Source organism: Loxodonta africana, chromosome 23 (genome assembly GCF_030014295.1).
Source record: "Loxodonta africana isolate mLoxAfr1 chromosome 23, mLoxAfr1.hap2, whole genome shotgun sequence".
Taxonomy (NCBI): Eukaryota; Metazoa; Chordata; class Mammalia; order Proboscidea; family Elephantidae; genus Loxodonta; species Loxodonta africana.
Window position 1 is genome coordinate 60,231,562 of NC_087364.1, and position 12,450 is coordinate 60,244,011.

At 36.0% G+C, this 12,450-nt stretch overlaps 1 protein-coding gene across 9 annotated transcripts in view; it reads right to left on the minus strand.

Annotated features, from left to right (window-relative positions):
* The window catches only part of XRN1 (5'-3' exoribonuclease 1), a 109,353-nt gene that overhangs the window by 48,836 nt on the left and 48,067 nt on the right, over positions 1–12,450 (minus strand). For 4 of the 9 annotated variants that reach the window (XM_064275540.1, XM_064275544.1, XM_064275542.1 and 1 more), the window contains exons 24-29: positions 10,756–10,871; positions 10,107–10,253; positions 5,831–5,920; positions 5,318–5,453; positions 649–705; positions 384–531 (exon numbers count right to left, since the gene is read on the minus strand). In XM_064275540.1, the coding sequence (XP_064131610.1) occupies positions 384–531; positions 649–705; positions 5,318–5,453; positions 5,831–5,920; positions 10,107–10,253; positions 10,756–10,871 (694 nt within the window). The remainder of the gene's footprint in view (positions 1–383; positions 532–648; positions 706–5,317; positions 5,454–5,830; positions 5,921–10,106; positions 10,254–10,755; positions 10,872–12,450) is intronic. The other 5 variants (XM_064275546.1, XM_064275545.1, XM_064275543.1 and 2 more) reach the window with 2 other exon arrangements.

Genomic DNA, 12,450 nt, shown 5'->3' on the forward strand with positions numbered 1-12,450 from the left:
CTATAATAAAAATTAAGGTAAATCTCTCAGCAGGATTCAATGAAAGACTAAGGTGATAAAATTTTACTGTCAGTTTCATGAAACTTATGCATACCCATCAAAGTCTGTGTGTAATGTGGTATACAGAAATCTCCAAATTCTCAGCAGCCCTTTCTCAACTTCCCTTTCTTTTAACCACTTCCCAAATGATTACGCAAGATAGAAAAGGAGAATTTTCTCTGAAAAATATAACCTAAAAAAAAAAAAAAACTTAACTAAAATATGAAAGGATTTAATTTTTTCCTGATTTGTAGTTGTTTTCTGCACAGATAAAAGGAAACAAATTTGTGTTTTATTTTAGGATATAAATGCAGTTGAAGACATGTCAAGTACTGAGGTCTTACCCCCTTTAATTCCTATGATGGTGCCTCGAAGGCCGACGGGAACTGAAAAGTTCTCTCTCACGTTGACAACACGGTCAAAGAGACGAAATTCTGCATCCCGATCGGGAATGACTCCGTGTTGCTGTTCTAAAGGCTGAAGAGAAGAAAGCTACGAATCCTAATTTGAAAAAGAAGTTTTTCTACTAATACATTAAGACCAATTTTTGTCCCTTCTACATATTCAGAGTAAAAGTGACCGCTCCGAATTCTCTGATACGAAACTTACTCTGTACAGCAAATGGGGCTTCACTGTCACTCGTACCTTCTTATTGTTCTTCCTTTGCTGAGAAAATGAAAGAAAATTTTAAAGTATTTAAAAATATTAACTGATAAAACATTAAATTATTCAAGTACTTTTACATGTCTGAATTAGAAAAGTCAAAAGAAATGATCTATTTTACGAACATTTGAAGTTTCTGCAGAAGCAGCCAAGAGGAATAAAATAAACATCTACAAGGTGCCTGTTGCCTACATTCTTCTTACACAGAAAATTTTGTTAAAGTAAAATTTTTGTTGAAGTATCACGCATAAAGAAAAATGCAAAATTATAAGTGTATGGCTTAATGAATCTTTATGTTGTTGTTAGGTCCTGTTGAGTCAGTTCTTACTCATAGCGACCCCAGGTACAACAGAACGGAACATTGCCCAATCCTGCACCATCCTCAATCATTGCTGTGTTTGAGCCCGTTGTTGCAGACACTGTGTCAATCCATCTCATTGAGGGTTGTCTTCTTAACTGCTGGACCCTCTACTTTACCAAGCATGATGTCCCTCTCCAGGGACTGGTCTCTGCTCATAACATGTCCAAAGTATGTGAGATGACATCTCGCCATCCTTGCTTCCAAGGAACATTCTTTCAAGACAGGTTTGTTCGTTCTTCTGGCAGTCCGTGGTATATTCAGTATTCTTCACCAACACCACAATTGAAATGCATCAATTCTTCTTCGGTCTTTCTTATCCATTGTCCAGCTTTTACATGCATATAAGGTGACTGAAAATACTACAGTATGACAAACTGACAGACGAGTAGCGGAATGAATCTTCATAGAGCGAATGTGTTTATGTAACCACATCCAGGTTCAAGAAATGGAACATTACTAAGCACAACACAAGAACAACCTCCCCCACATCCTTTCCCAGTTACTACCCATCCCCAAAATAACCTTACTTCTAACACGAAAGATTGTTGTTGTTGCTGTTAGGTGCCACTGAGTCGGTTCCGACTCATGGCAACCCTATAGGACAGAGTAGAACTGCCCCTTAGGGACTGAGCTGCCAACCTTTTTGGTTAGCAGCCATAGCTCACCGTAGCTCTCAGCCACTGTGCCACACAAAGGATTAGATTTACCTTTTTGAACTTTATATAAATGCTATTGCGTTCAAGTGCGTTTTTTTACTCCAAAAAGAATACAATGGTCAACACGGATCTATATTAAAAAAAAAAACCATTGATCTATGACAATAATGTGGGGTTGTAGCTACTTAAAAAAATTAAACTGGCATTCATTCAACAAGTCCTTGCCTTCAGAGTCTATTGTGAAATTGGCTCTGAAGTCTGAGTCTTCTGATTACCTGAAAAATGCTAGAAGTAAACTGAAACTCAAAAGAAGAATTTTCTCCTATCTTTGCTACAGGGTCGCTAAGAGTCGAAATTGACTTGACAGCAATGGGTTTTGGTTTGTCTTTTTTTTGCTGCTTTATAGGAATATAGTAATTTATATCCATTGCAATTCATAAAATAGTATTCAAATTAATTTTTTTAAAGTAAATTTTTATGTAATAACAAAAATGGCAAACGTTTACTTTAATGGCAGGCAACTCTAAGTGACATATCCAAACCAAAACTAAACCCACAGCTGTCAAGTCAATTCTGACTCATAGCAACACTACAGGACAGAGTAGAACTGCCCCGTAGAGTTTCCAAGGAGCGCCTGGTGGATTCGAACTGCCTACCTTTTGGTTAGCAGCCGTAGCACTTAACCACAGCACCACCAGGGTTTCCAAGTGACATATAGCTTATGTAAATGTGTACGAGTTACAGAGTTCATAAACTACAGAGGTCAGATGTACTTATACACTGCAAAATGTTCAAGCCTTTAAACAGTCATTTTCTTCTATTATACAGACATTTCATTTATTCTGTCAACAAACATTTACTAAGTTCCATTTACATGCCATTCACTGATCTAAGTGCCGGGCATAAAGCAGTGAACTGTTTTTTTATTCTACTTGAGGATAATAAAGTAAGAAAAAAAAAAGTATGCCATGTTTGAAGGTAAAAAGTGTGGCAAAAATAAAGCAGGTGAGAGGAATAGCAGTGATGACAGACTGCAATTTTAAATAGGGTAAACACTGAAGCCATTACAGACAAGGTGTTCCCAGCCCACAACTGGTGCCCACTGACAACAGCAAGAAGAAATAACTGACAATATGAGAGGAGATTTAAAGTGTGTGTGTGTGTGTGTGTGTAAACCAAACAAAAACTGACACAAGAACTGTGCCCGGGATATTGTATACAAAAAAACAACTCATATACTAGTACACCCCTAGGCATTATTATACTATAAAACAAAACAAACAAACCCAGTGCCGTCGAGTCAATTCTGACTCATAGCGACCCTATAGGACAGAGTACAACTGCCCCATAGAGTTTCCAAGGAGCGCCTGGTGGATTCAAACTGCCAACCTTTTGGTTAGCAGCCGTAGCACTTAACCACTACGCCACCAGGGTTTCCGACACTATACACTATATTACACTATTAAAAAAAAAAAAAAAAACCTCACTAGAAAATTGAATCACCTGGGGAACTTTCACAACAGGCTCAACCAACAGTTACTGAATGATAAGTTCTAGGCTCTGGCTACTCAAAATATGGCCACCTGAGAACTTGTTAGAAATGTTGAATCTTAAGCCCCACCTTAGGCCTACTGAATCAGAACCTATATTTTAACAAGTTCCACTGGTGATTCCTTTGCACATTAAAGCTTGAAAAGCACTGTCTTTTTTAAACAGCTCTACCAGTAATCCTGACAATTAGGTGAATTTGGTAACCACTGTCCAATAAGAAAGTTACTGATACTTTTAATGATGACCCTGCATTATAATGAAAGTGCTTAAATTATGCTCATTTTTTAAAAGTATTTTCTCCTTTTATTACCCTAATAACATTACTAAAGGAAAAAATCGCTTATAAATTATAAGTAAAGAAAAATCACTTATAGTTGCAGCTTCTTGATACATTAAGATGTCAAAAAAAATTCCTGTCTTATCTATATGTACACAGAATTTTAAAAATGTTATCATCAAAATAACAGATTATAACTTTATACAGGATGCTTAACATCCATGATATGTTCTGTGAAATAGGGCGTTACGAGATTTAGACGTGCAAACAACATATTACATACTTAGCAAAGCTACACGGGATACTGCCAGGACAATTACTTCACATATAAGAGACATTAGATACATGTGTTGCACGCAAGAAGCTGTTGTACCCACTACGTTCCGTTCTCTGTTCAGGATTTCTGAACTCTATTATAACCTTATGGGACCACAGATGTATATGCAGTTGGACATGTTGCTCAGATGTTATGTGGCGCGTGACTGTATATATATCTTCTGTTTATAAAGGAAGGAAAAAAATGTGTGAAGCATTTTAGAAAGCTCTGCTTCCAAATGGGTTAAAATAAAATGTAGGGGCTTAAAGTTATATATACTTTTGTTAACTGAAAAATTCACTTCAATAGTATTGCTGGAAAAACAGATTTTACTTTACATTGAAAAACAAACAAAAAGAAACACAATCTTTCTACCCTTAGCTGATTATCAATGACCTTTCCAAAATCAAACTAGAGCCTCTGACCCTTCTTTCAGAAAGAGAAAAAGCATTATCTAGTGGTAATTTTTCAGGCTGTACTCACAACTCTTGAGGATGTGATGAGAGAATTCAAACAACAGGTAAGCATTATTTAAAAAAGAAAAAAAGTTGTCAACTCTGACTCATCGTGATCCCATGTGTGTCAGAGTGGAACTGTCCTCCATAGGGTTTTCAACGGCTGATTTTCAGAAGTAGATTGCCAGTACTTCCTTCCAACGCACCAAACTGCAACAGTTTGGTCAGCAGCCAAGCACGTTAACTGTCTGCACCACCCTAAGATTCCAAGCATTACTGTTGTTGTGTGCTGTCGAGCTGACTCCAACTTATAAAACCCATTGCCATTGATTCCGACTCATAGCGACACTACAGCGCAGAGTAGAACCACCCCATAGGGTTTCCAAGGAGCAGCTGGTGGATTTGAACTGCTGACCTTTTGATTAGCAGCTGAGCTCTTAACCACTGCACCACCATAGATAAAATAGGTATATCTACTACAGAAGTTCATTGTTTTTAAAAACAAAAGCCTTATAAAATGGAAGAGATTAAGTGAGATTTAATAAATACTAATAGAATGAGTTCAAAAGTGAAAAAGTACAATTTAGAATTCTGTAAAAGTCAAAACAATTTTTTATGTTTATAAAAAGATGAACTGTACCTTTAAAAGACTTGGAATAGGAAGGATAAGAGATGACCCTCATTTTTCATTTGCCCACTTTCTATCACAAGATATTAATTCTTAAAATTAGAAACACAACGAGGACATAAAATTTAAATGCTATGCCTTCATATAGTTCAATGCATTTATATTCATCCAAAATCTTCAGAATGAGTTATTAATAGCTATTACAAATTGTTGGAACTTTTTTTTTAATTTTAAGATTATTTGACATTAATTGGAATCAGTCTGTTTTATTTGGTTAAAAGAGAAATGCTTATTTGTAGAATAATATTCACATTAATTTCAAAAATCATCAATAATCTTAGTTACCGAAAGCTATTTTTTTTTTTTATTACCTTGCACTTTTCGACTTCCTCCTCGATTTTCTCCACAATAGCTGCATCCAGAATTTGTAAATCACAAGAAGAACGAGACAAAGTACTGACAGGATGTCCCTTGAGCCAAGTAATAATTTCTTGAACTTTCTCAGCACTACATTAAAAACAGTAACAAAAGCTTTTTACTTTCTGAGGAATTATACTAAAGGGCCAATATAAACTTTCTGAGGGCTATGAATTATAAGAGATGTCAAATTATATAATTAATGGTTAATCACTAAGCTTAACTGCTACTATTCATAAATCTAATATAAATATGAAAATGTTACCTCTAGTAATAAAATCACAAGTTATTTTTTAAAAAGTTACTGATATAATAAATGAAATGAAAGATTCTATTAAGATTTTAAAGCAAAACCAAAACAAACAAAAAAAATAGTAACATAAGAAAATCTTGGTAAACGAGCTATGTCTTTCACTGAAAGCAGAAGCTTGAACCATGAGGCAATAAACACCGTTAATTTTGCTTACCCATTCTCATTTTCTCCTGGCCAAATGTCATCTTCATAGAACACATCCTCTTGGCTATTTTTGGCTATATAACTAAATAGTTCTGGAGCTCTAGCCAAAAAAAAAAAAAAAAGAAACAAAAATGCTGCTTTAAAAAAAAAAATACAAAGCTAACTTCACATAAAGTTCTTCTCAGATAATTTCTGCTCCTAAGTGGACATGCAATGTGTGTTCAAGATTCTTATACAGAGAGTATTAATAAGGGAGAGAGACCGAAAGACTATTCACCGACCCTCAAAACACTCTCCATGGCTGAGGGAGAAACGGTTCTATAACTAGCTTCAATTACTGACTTCCTGTTTGATCATAATGATGAGTGTTAAATGGACAAAAATCGTATCTACAGGTTCACTTCCTAATTTTCACAACAAAGTTGGCATACTCCACAATATGGCGAACTGAAATACATTATAAATTTCTTCTGGTATCCCTTAAAACTCTGCTTCTTCAGCGCAGGGTTTTTAGGAACCCATAGCTGGCTGAACACATTTGCTTATCTTTGCTCTCTCCCCAACCCATTAAAATGATAATAAAGTATAAAAAAGGGCATAAACCTAGAAAGACCCATGAAAAGAGAAACAGAGAATCTGACAGCATAGATGATAAACAAAATGCGGTATATACATGCAACGGAATACTACTCAGCCATAAAGAAAAACGAAGTCTTGATGCATGCCATTAAGTGGATAAACCTTGAATAACATCATGCTGAGCAAAGTAAGTCGCAAAAAGGCAAATACTATATGATCTCACTTCTATGAAATAAGCAAATATATAGAAACAAACGATTATTAGTGGCTACCAGGGGTAGGAGAGAGGAGCAAGTAGGGAATTTCCGCCTAGGGGGTACTGAGTTTATGTTAAATGTGGAAGAATGACTTGGAAAAGGATATCAAGAATTGATGCACATCCCACTTTGGTGAGTGGCATCTAGTGCCTTAAAAGCTAGCAAGCAGCCATCTAAGACACATCAATTGATCCCAACCCACTTGGAGCAAAGGAGAATGAAGAACACCAAAGACACAAGGTAAATATTAGCTCAAGAGACAAAAGGGCCACACAAATCAGAGACTCCATCTGCCTGAGACCAGAACAACAAGATAGTGCCCGGTTACCACCAATGACTGCCCTGAGAAGGAACACAACAGACAGTCCCTGGTGGAGAAGGAGAGAAGTGTGAAGCAGACGTCAAATTCATGTGAAAAGACCAGACTTAATGGTCTGACTGAGACTGGAGGAACCCTTGAAGCCATGGCTTCTGGATGCTCTGTTAACTCAGAACTAAAACCATTCCCGAAGCCCACTCCTCAGACAAAGATTACACTGGACTATAAAACAAAGCAATACTTGTGAAGAAGGTGCTTTATAGTTCAAGCAGATACAAGAGACCAAATGGCTGGCTCCTGTGCGGAGGCAGGATGAAAAGGCAGGAAGGGACAGGAGTTGGTTGGATGGACACAGGAAACCAGGAATGGAAAGGGTAGTGTGCTGTCACATTGCAAGGATTGCAATTACTGTCACATAAAAATATGTGTATAAATTTTTATATGAGAAATTAACTTGAGCTGTGAACTTTCACCTAAAGCACAATAAGAAAAAAAAAAAAGAATTGATGCACAACTTGAAGAATGTAATCAATGTCACTGAAATGTACATGTAGAAAGTGATGAGAGGGCATGTATTTTGTTATGTGTATTTTCACCACAATAAATTAAAAAACAACAAAATGCTTTAAAAAAGGAATAGTCATAGCAGAAGAATTATAAGAAAATTGAAGAAATCTTGCACAGATCATGGGTAGTCCCCAACTTATGATGTATTTGAGTTATGATGAATTGCACTTAGGACCATAGTTTTTTTTTTGTACATCTTATCGGTAGTGATGTGTACCACACACAATGCTGCATTGCGTAATTTGCTTACGTTATCATTCTCAGACCAGTCCCCAAAGACAAATAACAATTAGATTTACAAAGATACTGATAATAAAAAGCAATAATAATGAAAACAAAACAAAAAAGAGGTATTTGACTTACATCAGAACCGACTAACGACAGAGTAATCAGAACAGAACCCCATTGTAAGTTGGGGATGACGTGTAGAACAGAATTATGTAACAATTTAGAAAATGGATGAGAAAAAATAAGAATATTGGAGGGATCAAACCAACTTTCTAACCAATAAGAATCTCAGAAAGACAGAACAGAGAAAATGGTGACGAAAAAATTACCAAAGAGATTCTCAGAATGGAAGGGCATTAATTTCAAGACTGAAAGAGCTGAACAGTAAAAGGAAGGAAAAAAGATCCATACCAAGGCACACATTATCACATTTCTAAAGAGCAATGGTAAAAGGAAGACTCTAAAAAGATTTCAGAAAATGAAAACAGATCACATTCAGAGTCAGAATCAGAATGGGACAGGACTTCTCAACAGCAATAATGGAAGTAAGACAAGAACGGAACAATGCTTTCAAAATTCGGAGGGGAACTAATTCATGACATACAGGGTTCTATATCCAGTCATGGAAACGCTGGTGGCGTAGCGATTAAGTGCTACGCTGCTAGCCAAAAGGTCAGCAGTTTGAATCCGCTAGGCGCTCTTTGGAAACTCTATCGGGCAGTTCTACTCTGTCCAATACAGTCACTATGAGTTGGAATCGACTTGACGGCAGTGGGTTTTAGGATATCCAGTCAAGCTATCAACCAAGTACAGCCGGAGGATAAAGACATTTCCAGGCATGCAGACTTTTTCAGGAAGCTACTGGAGTAAATATGGAGACACAACCCAGAAAGAGTAAGGCACAGGAGCCAGGAAGTACAGGAATCTTACATAGGAGAGTGGTGGTGAGAATTCACAGGATGATAGCAAAGGGAAACACCACAAGTGCGAGCTATGCAACAGGCCGAGACAGCAATCGGTTCGATTTGAAGCAGGAGACTAGGTTTAAGGAAGTCTCCAGGAAGAAAAATGCAACTGAGAGACCATCTGTTCTGTTTGACAGTACAGAGTTTTCAAGTGATGGCACAGAGTTTAGAGCTGAATTAGTTTCGGAAACATATATAATTAAACAATTAAAAAAAAAAATAAGGCAGGAAAAACAAAAATGCATACAAGGAAGTAAACATAATCACAATATACTATGAGGTTCAGCTGTGAACAACCGTCATATTAACATAATTAAGCAAACCTTAAATATGGATTTAAACAAAAATTGTGATAAAACTATAGTGAGAGAATGAGGGGAGAGGGGAAATATGTGTGTATGTATGTGCAGTGGGGATAGTGGACGGGGAGTATAGTAGAAGAGAGCTAATAAAATTTCTTCTTCAGTGGTAGAAAATCAAGGGTATGTTGAGCTGAAAGTGCAGAAAAAGTAAAATAAATACAATCTTTTAGAGAAATATGAAAGTGAACAGAACAAAGTTGCATACTTCAGACTGTACTATGGGATCCACATGCATGAAAAGGTTAGAAACCAAGGGCATAACAGAAAAAACATTCAACTGTGAATCAGAAATAAAAATATTTCCTGAAAATCTTTGCCACCAAGTAACTCAATTTACTTTGGTACTTAGTTTTCTCATTTTGTAATGAGGAATTGAGATTTGCTGACTTCTCAGACCATTTCAGCAATAAAAATCAATAATTCTAAAAAAAGTAACTTTCTGTTCAGCTGGGACTGAAAACTCAGAAAAATCCACTATGCCAAGAGCTGCTTTGTTTATCCACATCAGTCCTCTTATTTCTGACACAGAAATGCAGAACACTGAATAATTTCTAACAGCAAGTTAAGGAAATTTTTAATTAAAAGGTGGCCAATTCTCATCATTCTTTTTCTTTTTAAATAATAACAGGAGTACAGTATTTTCTACTCTATTTTAACTAATGGCTGTGACTTTGGCTCCGTAACACAAAATTAAGTTTATGAATGACATGCCATCTTTTACTAGAGAAAACATTTTCTTCCTGAAAGTGGTATCAGCAAGGCAAAATAAAGTTATTACACCCCTAAGTTTATGCATACATAACAGGATCTTTTTGGAGCCCTGGTGGCACAGTGGGTAAGAGTTCAGCGACTAAGCAAGGGTTCGGCAGTTCAAATCCACCAGCCGCTCCTTGGAAATCCTCTGGGGCAGTTCTGCTCTGTCCTACAGGGTCACTATGAGTCAGAATCAGTTCAAGAGCAATGGGTTTGGTTTCTGGTTTGGGTTAATAAGGTCTTTCTCGGCACTTACCTCTCTAAGTACTCCGCAAGAAGCTGCTCTGCTGCAGATGAATACATCCACTCACTTCCGACTTTCTTGGTATATCCAGGTACCTCCTCATTTTTCTTGTTGAATTTGAGATTCAAACCCACATTTGCTTTATGGTCTCCATGAGGGCTGAATTTAAACCACACATACACACAGAAGAGTTTTAAAATTTTTTCAAGGAGTAAAATGTTTTGCTTTTAATCCTTAGAAAAGCTCTGTTTTGACTGTGGTTCTATATTTTAGATGTTATGTATCTATAAAGTAGCGGTAATTGAAAAACTAGAGGAAAAGCTTCAAAACCCAAGTTAACAATGCAAATAGATAAATTATTTATGTAACTAGAGAGGAAAATAAAATACCAAAATGCAGGGAAATACATTATTGAGGTTCACACACATCCTCTGATACCTTTTTTCAAGGTTCATTTTGTTAGCTGTTAAAAAGACCTTTTTTCCAACCATCTAAAACATTTGTCATTCAGATGAAAGATCACCATCAGAGAAATTTATGCACAATTTTAAAAGGAAATTCAGAGCAATTAAAAAAAAATGAATGCTGAAATATTAACCATTTTATCTGTATCATTTAATTTTTCTGCCACTTTAAGTAAATTTCTCCAGTGTAAACTTACTTTCTCCTAGATCCTCTTCCAATAAAAATACTTCCTGTAAACCTTGAAACAAGGTATCCACTCACTCCAAGGCGACTGGCCAACACATATCCTGGGTTGTACTTTACAGAATATTTCTTTAAATATAAAAACAAAAAGGTCAATTATGGAAACGTGAAGTCATTAAATGTTACTTCTTTACCTTTAAAATGTGGAGATAATCAATACATCACTAACCACTGGACTGTGGCAATGTAAGGATTCTCAAAAGTAAGTGATCCACTTCCCTTTCTTTTTAAAAGGGTCTGTATGCAGAAATTTTCTGCTCTTCTCTCTCTTTCCTTAAAGAACAGAATTCCCAAGGATGGATAAAAGGGGGAGGAAATATGCATTTATGAAACTGTCTCAAGAAATTAACTCTACTGCAAGTACTACATGGCAAACTTGACAGGCAAGAGTATTTTTTTTTTTAAACTAATTTTCATATTCTAAGCAGAGCCTAACAAAGTACCTGGCACAAGATGAGGCTTTGCTACTTATTGCGCTTAATTAAAACAAAACTATGTCATCAAAGTAGTTGCTACTGAGGGAAATTAAGAGTTCTTTATATCTGGACATAAGTAATATTTATTTTCTCTAATACTTACTATCATATGAAAATAACATGTATGAATAGGCTTGTAATTAATATTGTGAAATGTAAAAAATTTGTGTACTTAAGGGAAGAGACCATGATTGTCAATTAAAAAAAAAAAAAAAAAAGTATCAGACTATATCCGTTTTAACCAGAAAGCAAATTAAAGTCTCATAAATCCAGTACCAACTAGAGCGAGCTACCACCTGCCGTACAGAACAAGAATTCACACTTATTTTATACAGATATAAGGAAATTTTATCACCAACAAATACCAAATTTCCAGAAGTTGGTAAGGAATTAAATCAGCTACTATTATTTTTTATAATAATCATGTCTATAATGACCTCCAAAATAGTCTTTTTTTTTTTTTTGGTGGCCTAGAATATGAAGTCACTATTAAAATACAAGAATATATTAGCAAAGAACACAAAACAGTTTTCTCATCAAGAACATCATTAGATTTAGAAATAAAATAGATGAACAAAGTATGCTTTAGTAGTTCTCGATCACAGGCAGTATCCTCTTTCTAATAAGCATTTGGAAATGTCTAGGGGCACATTCAGCTACAGTAACTGGCATGGGCTGCTAGTCCTTAGTGTCTAGGGGCCAAGGATGCCAACTGTCCTGCCATATGCATACTATTGAATACGTAATTGTCCTGCCCAAAATACAAAGAGAACTCCTTTTGAGAAATGCTGGGTTATAATTAAAAACTAATTCAAATAATGAAAAATATTCTGGAAAATGTAAAATAAATATCTTACAACGTTGAGACAGAGAAAGAGGCCTTGAGTAAAAGTTAAAGAAGATACGTAAAGGGCAAGAAAGGATACTGGAGAAGACATGCCAATCCACACTGTTTGCTAGAGTGGGCAAACTCTTCTACATCTAGAAAAAGCCAGGGCTGAAGAAGTGCAAGCTCTTCTACCTTCACTGACTCCCAGAACAAAGCTCTAGCTTCTTTGTCTACTGGTCCACTCTCCCAGTTTCCGGACTGTGCTTTCTGAATTCTTTCTCTAGGAGACCTGATGGTAAGATTTTAAGAGTTCCTCTGCCTTCCATAAAATTTCTTCATGAGT